Source organism: Condylura cristata, unplaced genomic scaffold (genome assembly GCF_000260355.1).
Source record: "Condylura cristata isolate star-nosed mole 26May11 unplaced genomic scaffold, ConCri1.0 scaffold00018, whole genome shotgun sequence".
Lineage (NCBI taxonomy): Eukaryota > Metazoa > Chordata > Mammalia > Eulipotyphla > Talpidae > Condylura > Condylura cristata.
In genome coordinates, this window is record NW_004567119.1 from 6263630 (window position 1) to 6274440 (window position 10811).

Consider the following 10811-nt stretch of genomic DNA (forward strand, 5'->3'; position numbering starts at 1 on the left):
CCTCCACATCTCTGGCCTGTACCCCAATTCTGTATGAATAAAAAAATAAATCTTAAAATAAAAAACAAAAAAACGCTCTTTCCCATACCTTCTCCCATCGCCCACGGTTATGGCGGTTCCTCTTTCGTGAGTCCCTGACCTCTTTTCAGCTTTGCAAAAGCTCTGGGATCTCACTTTCCACAGAATTCTTACAAGTCCGTGCGCAATGCCTTAATACCTTTGTATGCCTCTGGCCTTGAAGGCCACGCGTAGATCTGCAGGCCCAGGTAAGTGTCCCGAATGACCCGCTGAGACCTTGAAGACCCTGTCACAACCCGTTTCTCACTCTGCACCCGTAGAAGTAACTACTTGTAGCCCTCTCTGGTGGTGCAGTGGGTTAGGATGCAGCACTGCAAGCTGGCTGCAGCCGCTTAGGTGCGAGTTTGATCCCTGGCCCCGGAGGTGACTGCTCCTGACCAGCCCGCTGCTCCCCTCAGCAGTGTACTTCATCAGTCTGTCTGTTCTGCTCCCCACTCTGTCTCTGGTGAGACCTCTCACTGTCCCTGTACCTCTGGCTTGCACCCCAGTTCTGTATGAATAAATAAATAAATCTTTAAAAAAAAAAAAAGAAGTAACTGCTTGCACTCCTGACCACAGCCACTCGGAGCCGGTCTCCGGCCCTGAGCCCTGTGCCCCTGAATCAGGTCCAGAAATAATATGCTGCTCCCTCCCGGCTCAGTCCTCCGCCATCCCTGTCCTGTGGCCCAAGCCAGAGGTGGTGTGTGGCTCCCACTCCCTGGCCACCCCCAGCAAGCAGATCCTGTTGGTTTTCCCTCCCCAGGTCCCACCCTCAGTGGCCCCTCCGGTGCCTAACCTGCCCTGGCTTCCTCTGGCCGCTGCAGGGTCTCCCCGGTTCACTCCTGCACACGCCATACTGTCTCCATACGGGCAGCCAGGGGACCTCCCGGAAGCAGAGTGGTCACCGTGTCCCCCGCGTGACGTCTCCCTGTGCCCTGAGCACGCCCACAGCCCTCCTCTCCGCTCCAGGGGCCTGGTGCCGGCGGACAGCCAGGGCCCCCTCCTGCCCGCCCCTCCCCGCTAAGGCCCCCGGAACTGGACTCCGCAGCACCACACCGACCTCGGGCTCTCACTGCGGCCTTGGCGTCTGCTCTTCTCTCCTCCGGGAGTCCCTGGAACTCCCTGCCTCTTGCTGAGTCCCAGTCCCTGGGGCCACCCAGAACTCCAGCCAGCACTTGACTCTCAGAGCCCTCTGACACCTCTCATGCTATTGGGGTGGCGGGGGCCACCTTTACCTTCTCGGGCTCCCTTCTCTACAAGGAAAATAATACAAACCCTGTTTTGCAACTGTAGAAAGATGAATCTATACCAAGCAAGATTTATTATTATATATTCATTACTATAATGTCATTTTTGTATTCAGGCTTTTAAAAATTAATACTAAAGCACTTTCTGTGGGCTCCTAAAAGCCTTAGGCCGCTCCCAGCACTTGGCCTTCCACGCCCGAGTGGCCTTGACCGTGGCAGGGATCTGAGCTCTTTGGAGCTGACTGTGGCTTCCCTCGGCTCACTGACCCGCAAGCGGGGAGCCCGCTGGAGCTGTTTTGTTTGGCTGCTCTGAGCACCCACACATAGGACCCAGCCCCCCACCCCGCCCCCAAGCAGCAGCGCTGATCCTGGGAACCCTGGCCTGGGCTCCTGACGCCGGCCCTACGTCTGCATTATTTACTCTGTTTCTGTGCCCAGTTTCTACTCAGAGTCAGAACCTAGGCGTGGCTTGTGTGGCAAGTTGGAAGCATGCATTCGTTATTCTGAGATCTTTTTGAGTACCGAGGTGGGCACCTGTAACCCCTCCTCATTGTTGATGGAATAACCCAAATCTCTCTTAAACAGCCGATGGTTATTTAAATCGTTACCCTCATTGGCTGTTTTCTCTCTAACCCTAGCCAGAACACAACCAATGATTGTCGGGGTGGGGGGGGGGGCTGAGTCATTTACTTTGCTGTGTTGCCTCTTGGCTGGCTCTCACCATTCATCGTTCGCAAGCCGCCCAGCTTGTTTACTTTTTATAAATGACATGGAATCGGCACTCTTGCAGGTCTGGCTACTGTAATTGGCAGTAGCCACAGAGCAGGGCTGACAAGTCTGGGTTTTTGCTGATGTCTCACCCTCACTTTGTCTCAGGCTGGCCTGCCTCCTGCCATCTGTACTTGAAAACGCAGGTGAGAGAGAACTGCCTTCCAGCTCCCCTCGGATGCTTTGGGGTACTCATTCACAGCTTTGGGGTACTCATTCACAGCTTTGGGGTACTCATTCACAGCTTTGGGGTACTCATTCACAGCTCGCTTAGGAAGAGGTCCTGTGTGCTTCGGGCTGGGAAGAGTTGAGGGGTGAGGCAGTGGTCCCCAAACTCCAGGGCATCACCTGGGTAACTTCTGAAGTGAAGAGTGGTGGGTTGCAGCCCCTCCTAGCTGGTAAATCTACACAGATGTCCAGAAAACTCCTTTTTCAATTGATTCCAATTGGGTTGGCCTGACATTGTGTTTGGAGAAGCGCTGTTGGAGGAGAAGGAAACCCGTGTGGGCATCTGAGTATAAAGGGTTGGTGGGGGAGGCAGGATCCCCCACTTAGCCCCCTTTCTGTGAGATGGGGAGAGATGTGATGCTTCTAGTGGTTTCTGGCTGAGATTTTGACCAAAGTGCCCCCTACAGAGAGGGTTTATTAAAGGGTGAGAAAGGTGAAAAGGAAAGGTTCGGAAAGGCTAGACTGTGAGAAAGGAAGAAACTGAAAAGACATTAAAACAAGGAAGGTATTATGCAGGTATCGGTTTGGAAAAGAAGTTCGTGATTCAAACCATTTGTGAATGGCTTAAGGATGAGGACGAGATGAAAGAGGATTAGATCTTCCAGCAAAGTTCTGGTTATTCTGGTTATCGAAGCAGAGAGCATATTATTAAAGTCCAGTCCAGAGTTCCTGGAGTAGTTCTGATTTCACGTATTATTTCCATATATCCTGTTGTAAATGTACTTCTGAGGCTGCTTCGCCCTCCTTTGGCTTGAGCCGTGTTTGGCTTGCACAGAGGACCCAAGTGTAGCGCTGCTTGGCTAATGGAGTTCTCTTGTTCTCAGCCTCTCTCCCCTCACCTTTCCTTATTGTATTCTGATCTCTTTGAACCTACATTAGTCCATTTTGGAGAAAGAGCAAGAGGAAAACAGAAAACTGACAATGCCAGCGGAGGGCTAAAGGATTCTTATTTCCGTTGACCCACTGACCTTTCTCTACTTCTAGAAAGTTTTTTTGTTTTGGACATGATTTTCTTCAACTACGTGGTAACGAGATCTTGCTTCCCTCTCTCCTGTCTCCCCCCAAATAAAATAGTTTCAGAAACAGCTTATTAAACGCCAAAAACAGCATCAGCCTCTGCTAAGTCGGTCTTCACCCTGCCCTCGCCATCCATCTGGCGACTTTCCGACTGCCCAACATGTGGCATCTGAACGTTGCTGCCTTCCCTTGCTTTCTGCCACCCTACATCCTCTCCCTTCTCCATCTGTTGACTGGGGATAATTCAGACTCTTGGGTACTATGCTCATCTGTCCACAAAATCTTCCAGAATCTTCAGATCTGCTTCGTAAGTGTTGAGTATCATCATTAGAGGACTGTCTGCCACACCCTCCCGTTGCACCAGCCGTCCAGGCGGTTGGGCTAGTAGGTTCCTGTGCTCCTGCAGCAGCTGGAAGGCTCCGGAGGGTCCCGCAGCCCCAGAGTCAGCTCCTGTGCCTCTTCCTCTGTGCCTTGCCCCTCCTGAGCGCTGCAGAACGGGCCCTGAGCACTGAGGATCCCTCTCTTCATCACAGGTGACCTCCTTTCTTTGCTCTGTGGCAGACTTTAACCCACTTGCTGGGTCGGCCTCTCCTTAGGAGTCTTAATATTTCTTACTCTTTCGTCACCTCTTTTTACTTGGTAATTTATTCTAATTTGCATGTTGTCTAACGTTGATAGATTTTTCCAGTGATAATTATATCTTCGGAAAGGCCGTATAAACGCTGTTAGGGAGACCCATCTCATTGAGTGCTCATCCATGTATTAAAAAAAAAATCTCTGGTGTAGACATTTTCAGGAAGATACTTAAAATTTTCAGGTTTGGTAACATATAGAAAAAAAGTTATAAAATATAATAGAGAAGCAGATTAATTGCTCTTTATGTAAGTTACTAAAAGGAAATGTTGGACCTAGTTATATGATTTATCATTGAACTTGCTATACATACTATGCTCTGGAATATTTTTGTGTTCACTAATATTTGAATGAAAATGCACACAGGTTGACTGCAAATTTACAGTGCATTGGTACTTCATCTCTGTGTTTCAGATCATAATTTTTAACACTCAAATTTAAATATTCAATAGTGTCCTAGTTATTTCATTAATTCTTAAACAGCTAAAAGATAGTCTTTTAAGGAACGTTTTGTGCATACTGAATTTTGTAGCCGTGTGATCCCCCTGCCCTCAAGTTGGAGAAATAACTGTAGGTCGATAAGACCCTGCTCGTACTACGTGAGGGAAATTGGAGCATGGGCATTGAAATATTTTTAGTCTTCCAAATAAATTTCTAGCCTTGAAAACACTCCTGTCTGTTTTCCAGAAGAACTTGTTGTGTTTCTAAACCATGTTTCCAGAGCAGATGAAATTTTCACAGCTTTAGAGATTTTGATTGAAACACTGGAGGAGAAAATGACTTGAGAAGATAATAAAAAACAATTTTTCTTAAAGTACTGAGAGGAGAAGGACCTTTGTGAGCCTTCCTAGTAATGAGTAAAACAAGGCTCCCGAATGTGGACCTTGGAAATGCCTGGCCCAAAGCCAGTGGTTTCTCCTGGGCCCGGGCTCCCTGGCCAGCCCAGCGTGTCCCCTTCTGCCACCAGCCTCCCTTTCCTTTGGTCAGGGGTAACATCTACCATCTCCAAACCCTTTCACAGCCTGGGAGCATGTTAGCTGCTCCTCCAGACGGGCAACATCATGATTCCACCTCAGCTTCTCTTTTTACATTTTGTATATTTTATTGAATAGAACGTGTAACATAGAAGTGACCGTCTCATGCGTCCTCAGCACAGGTCAGCACTGGGCAGTGGTCACTGTGCGCAGCTTCCAGCAGCTCTGGGACAGCTGCTCCGGGCTGGCCCAGGCCCGGCAGCAGTGGGACCATCTGCAGGGGCGTCGACCGACACCTTCTGGAAGGGCCTGTGCCTCGCCTGTGTCTGCTGCAGTAGGAAGTGAATTATGTGGGATTTGCTCACCTCATCCACACAGCGGATCCGCCTTCTTGGTGCATTTGGAAATTCCACGCCTCTTTCTGCCCCTGAGGGAAAATTCTTTCCTGGTCCCAGATTCTGGGCTCAGTTTAATCTCCTGCATAGGAGAGTGACTCATGGGTGGCGAGGGTAGGGTAGGGGTGTGTGCATGTGTGTGTATGTGAGAGAGAGAGATCCCATGCACACCTCCTTCCTGCCTCATTTAAAATTAAAGGAGCTGAATCTTGCCTTCCTGCACTAGGTCTGGTGATCTGGAGACTAATCGAGGGGTGGGGAGGTTGAGTTTTGGGGGAACCGGCACTTTCTGTTCCACTGAAAAATGGCCTGGGTTTTAAAATTCAGGCTATGTGAGGAATGCTTGTGAGAGTGAAGCCACGCTTTAATGTTGGGCGGGATGGGTGGGGGAGCAGGAAAAGACGAACGAGCAATGCACACTTAAAGAGAGGGGTCTGGGGTCTGGTTTCGCAAATCTGGAATTTTGCAGAAACCGCCCCCCTCAAAGCTGTGACAAGTGACTGGCTGATTTATTTGTGTACACCAAAGAAATAGTTGATTTGGGGCCAAAGAGCTGTTTGTCCAGCAGGTGAATGGATCTAAAACAACTGAGTTCAGCCTTTGATTCCAGCTGCTATTGTGTCTACAAGGTGTGACCATTCCTTCCATTTATTCATCTGTAGAATGAAAAAGATTTCACCGAAAGATTTTACTAATAGACCACTGTGTCTTTAAACATCTTCATGTTTCTTTGAGTGTGGTATTTCGAGAATGTTCACCATTACAGCTGTTTTCACACCAGCAGAGGAACAAGGGCTTGGGCGTGACTTGCACATCCACGTAGCTGGTTTAAAGAAGACAGCGCACTTCTCAGCAAAACCACTCTCCCTACCAGCGTCTTTTCACTCGGGGTGGCTCTCTCAACACTCGGTAGTCTCTCTGCGCTGATGATGGCACCCCCATCTTAACTTGCACAGGTTCAGTTCACACAGAGAAAGGGAAGGTGGGGTTCTGTGGTGGGAGCCCCGTGTTAGCCTCATTAAACATATTTTGAATAGCTGTATTTGAATATTTGCCAGTTCAGTCAGGTTTTGGAGGCCTGCCAGATGAGCAATGGGAATTTCTGAGAGGCGTGTCCAGGTTTGAGCCTGTAAACTTGCTACTCTTTCTTCTTGGAGGAAAAGGGTCTGGAAGGGCCTCACCTCTGAGCAGAACAACTTTTTTTTTTTATTATTATTGAATTCTGCAGAAATTTTCAAAGTCCTCTTCTGCCAGGCTCTTTTGTGTTTCTTGAATAGCGATGCCTTTGACATAGAACATTATTTTCGTTTCAGATGCACATCGCCACATGTTTGCTTTTTTTTAGAATACGTACCTTAGGCCTGGTCTCAGAGACACCTTCTGGTCCTCTCTGCTGCGTGAGTTTTCGTTCCTACTCAGCCGAAGCCTTGTGTGAGCCAGCGGAGCGCCTCTCCTGCAAGCTTATCAAGTGAGCGCTGTGTCTGGAACCGGACAGACAGGATTAAGGAGGGGCTGTGGAGTCCGCTCCTACCTGCTGGCGCTCAGGTCACAGAGATGGTACTCTGCCTTAGCTCTGTCATAAAGAAACCATCTTTATGAGGCTCTAGATTTGTGGCCAGGGCCCTTGTCTGTCCAGAGGTACTTTTTTGACTTGCATTGACACCTGTGTGGCTGGAAGTACTTTGGGTTTTAAAACTAGTCAAGGGGGTTTTCTCTTCAAAACCAGGGGTGTTCAGATATTTTTATGTCCCCGGTGTTCCAGGGTGAAGGGATGAGGCAGCAAATCTACTAAGTCTCAGACCAGGGGCGTGTCAGATCATGGGAGCTTTTAAAAATCCATTACCTGGATGTATTTTCTGATTAGGTATCTCAGAGAAAGGTGGGGGTGGCGCTTGAGTCTGCGGGGCTGAGCTCTTTCCCTCCGGGAAGGTCTCTGTATCTTGCCTTCTTACTCTGCGGGGTGGGCAGACGCGGTTTGGTGACACCAGCTCACTGGACTTCTAGCAAAATTTGGAATTACCTTGGATGTGCAATTGATAGGGGTACCAAGAGGGTGTCGCTCCCTTCTTGGAGTGTTGTGGGGTTTTTTTCTTTAACTTTTCAAATGTAGTTCTTAAGGTTTACTTTAAATGTACACATATGGAATATCAGAAATGGGAAAGAATAAATCTGACACTGGCTATGTCTTAAAGAACTAAAGCAAGAAGTGAAAACCTAGATAAGAGTTCTAGCACATTAAAGCAAACCCCAATTTTTATTAACTGTTAGAATGTGCATATCTACTTGCATTTCGTATGCCAATCGCGTGTACATAAATATGTGCTTTTCAATGTACAGACCGAAGGCGTTACATCCAACCTAACTTTGCTGCACACTGAGTTACCTGTAATTTTCTCAGTGCTGTGGTGATTATATTTACATGATCATGTTAACTAATTATATAAATACAACGTTTATGCTTCATAGCTCTTTTTTTTTTTTTTTCCAGTTGATTCCTAACAGCCTGTTTAGGAGAAAGTAAGTAGCTATAGATGAGGGTAATCGTGTAATTCATGAGTAGTGTCCGTCCTGTCTTCGATTGGCATTTCAGCGTGTTTGCTCCTACTGTAAAGTGTTGGCTGTTTATTCGTGGCGCTGTCCTGCTGTGTTGGGTTGTTCTGTGGGAATATTTACGAATGTTGCCACTTCCGCTCCTCCGTGCACCTTCAGCACCTTTGAGAGTGGCAGAGGTGAAATCTGTTTCTCCAACAGGTTCACTCATGAAACCAAAACAATTTTCTCAATGCATGCCACGCTGCTCCACACTTAGGCGGGGAGCTTGCGCTTGTGGGAAGAAGACAGGAATTCTGGTGATCTCTTCAGAATGAGTTAGTATTTTTTTTTCTTTTTTCTTTTTTTATTATTTTTACATCATTTTGCACATTTTTTTTTCCATCTCGATTGTAATCCCCGCGGGTTTCCCATCACCAAATCACCCGTGTGCCACCACCATAGTCCCGTGCATTTCCCTCCCTTCCTCCCCCCCACCCATTTTTGATCCCATTCCCCACTCCACCCCCACAAAATGTCTCTGGTATATGGTTGTTCATTATTTTTTGTTATTTTCTCGCCTGATCCATTATACTCCTGCTATGACTGAAACCATCCGGTATTCTTCTTTCCAGAATGAGTTAGTATTTTAAGGTCCAAATGTGGGTTATTCAGGAGGGGGGATGCCTCATTTTACAAAATGAAATGAAGTGTAAATAAGGGCTTGTGTCCCTTTGATTAATTTTAGTGGCTTCAGCGTTGGTTTTTGCAGAGGTCCATGGGATTGCTTTTCATGGGCTTTTGTGTTCACGATATTTTAGTTACAGAGTGTAGGACGGACGAGTGAGCGAGACGCTGCCTTCATGTGATGTGAGGTTTAGCTCATTGCATCATGGCTGCAGCCTGAACACCGCGGCCAGCCCGCTCCCGGCGTATGGCCGTGTTATATAACCCAGACTGGCTTGTCCTGTTCAGTGACTTTGTTGTAAAGTGCAGCGTGAAGTAAATGTGCAGTAACATTTTAAATGGCATCAGAAGCTCTGGCGTCCCTGGGGAGGGGTGTCGCAGAGGCCACAGCTGTCAGGTGCCCTGTGTTGGCTCCTTGGTGGCCACTTCTGGTTTCACTGAGTAACAGGAAAGAAATGTGAAACTATAGTAACGGCTGGCCAGGGGACCACTCCTTTGTCCAGATGACATCCCACTTGCCATGTTTGATGTCAGCACTGTTTGATACTGAAAGTAGATGTCAACTGTGTCCTTTAGTGAGTTTTGTACTTGGGCCAAAACCAACAGACCCAACCGGTGGAACGGTTCTCACCTCCCTGTGCCCCGGACTGACGAACGCAGTGAAGGGGGAAGGTGACTTGCTCAGTCCCGTTCCTCTGTCCCCTCTGCGTGCCAGTGGTGACCTTCCTCCTGGCTGACACTGCTGCTGGGGCCGCTCGCGCCTGGCTCCAGCTCATCCCTAGCTGTGGGGTCACCTGATTTCTTTTTTTAGATTTATGTATTTATGCATACAGAACTAGGGTGCAGGCCAGAGGCTCAGGGGCGGCGAGAGGCTTAACCAGAGACAGAGTGGGGAGCAGAACAGGCAGTGGACGAAGTCCACTGCTGATGGGAGCAGCGGGTGAGATAGGAAAGGTCTGCCGCGCCCTGTGGGTCACTCTCTGGGCGGGGATTGAACTTGCACTGCAGCCAGCTTGCAGTGCTGTGTCCTAACCCGCAGCGCCACCAGGGAGGGTCAGGGGTCACCTGATTTCTCAATCGTCCCCTGCCCTTATCTGTCTGACATAGGAAAGATGGGCCTTGCTTGTGAATGAGCCTCCCAGCGCTCGGGCCTCTGGTCCTGGTCACGGTGGAGTAAGTCCTTCCCAAATTTAGTATCCGTCACGCCCCCAGCTAGAAATCGGGGTTCCACAGTGGGTGTGGCAGTATTTCCAGGACTACCTTCTCCCCGCCCCCACCCCCCCCCACCCGGGGCTTCTCAGACTGGCAGAGGCTCCAGTCCCAAAGGTGTGTGTTCACCCGAGTCTCGGTGACCTGTCCTCCCCACCCTGTCACACCTGCTGTCTCTCATCTCACCTGTTCCAGTCTCCACAGAGGCTGGGAACCTGACTGAGATCAGGTTAACACCAACCTACTTTTCCCCCATGAGTCACTCTCCGTTCAAATGTTCCCAAAGTGGTTCTTGCTTCTCCCGGCCAGGCCAGGCAGGTTGCAGCCTGCGTGGTTTTGTGCACCTCTGGTTAATAATGATTTTAGAGGGAAGAGGAAGTGGCTCCCTGTGAGGGTTGGTCTAGACTCTGGCCGTGTGCAAATGATCCATCCATCAGATGAATCCTGGCTTGCAGAGACTTCTTTGTCCAAGCGGATCCGCCACTCTGGGTCCAGGCTGAAATCATGAGCTTTCGTACACATTTTCCCAGAATTCAGAACTGGAAAAGTTTCCAGCAGTTTGTTCTTATTCTGGTTTCTTTTTTTATATTATAGTTGCTGTTTTAAATTTGCTTTCGTTGTTGGAGATTAAAAATAGCTTTTTAAACTGAAGGTTAAAAAAACTTACCGTTGTGGTTAATCCTGGAGTTTATATTCAGAAGATAAGGTGGAAAATTCAGGATAAGGAATTCTACTTGGAAATTGCAAAAATAGCAAAAGGAAAAAACAAAGTAAAGGAATAACTGGCAATATAAACTTTTTTCCTGTATGTTCTCTTTTCCCAAGCCCTTGTTTTCATGTAAAAAAAAATTATTTGTGAGTTCATTTTTACTTATCATGTGTTTTCTTCAGCAGTTTGGTTCTAACTGCAAGTATTTTTATTTTTGAAATGTCTATTTATTTATTTACTTTAATAATACAATAGTTTATTTTTACATCGTCATTTTGTGCCTTTTTCCATCTCAGTTGTAATCCCCGTGGGCTTCCCATCACCAAATCACCCTGTGCCATCACTATAGTCCAGTGAT

General features: G+C 48.0%; 1 protein-coding gene across 3 annotated transcripts in view; it reads left to right on the forward strand.

The window, feature by feature from the left end:
- The first annotated feature begins 2039 nt into the window (after positions 1-2039).
- GAB1 (GRB2-associated binding protein 1) overlaps positions 2040-10811 on the forward strand; it is a 93583-nt gene continuing 84811 nt past the window's right edge. The window contains exon 1 of one of the 3 annotated variants that reach the window (XM_012726869.1): positions 2040-2218. In XM_012726869.1, the coding sequence (XP_012582323.1) occupies positions 2156-2218 (63 nt within the window). In that variant the 5' untranslated portion in view covers positions 2040-2155. Of the gene's footprint in view, positions 2219-3721; positions 3851-10811 lie in introns of those variants that run through there. The other 2 variants (XM_004685299.2, XM_012726870.1) reach the window with 2 other exon arrangements.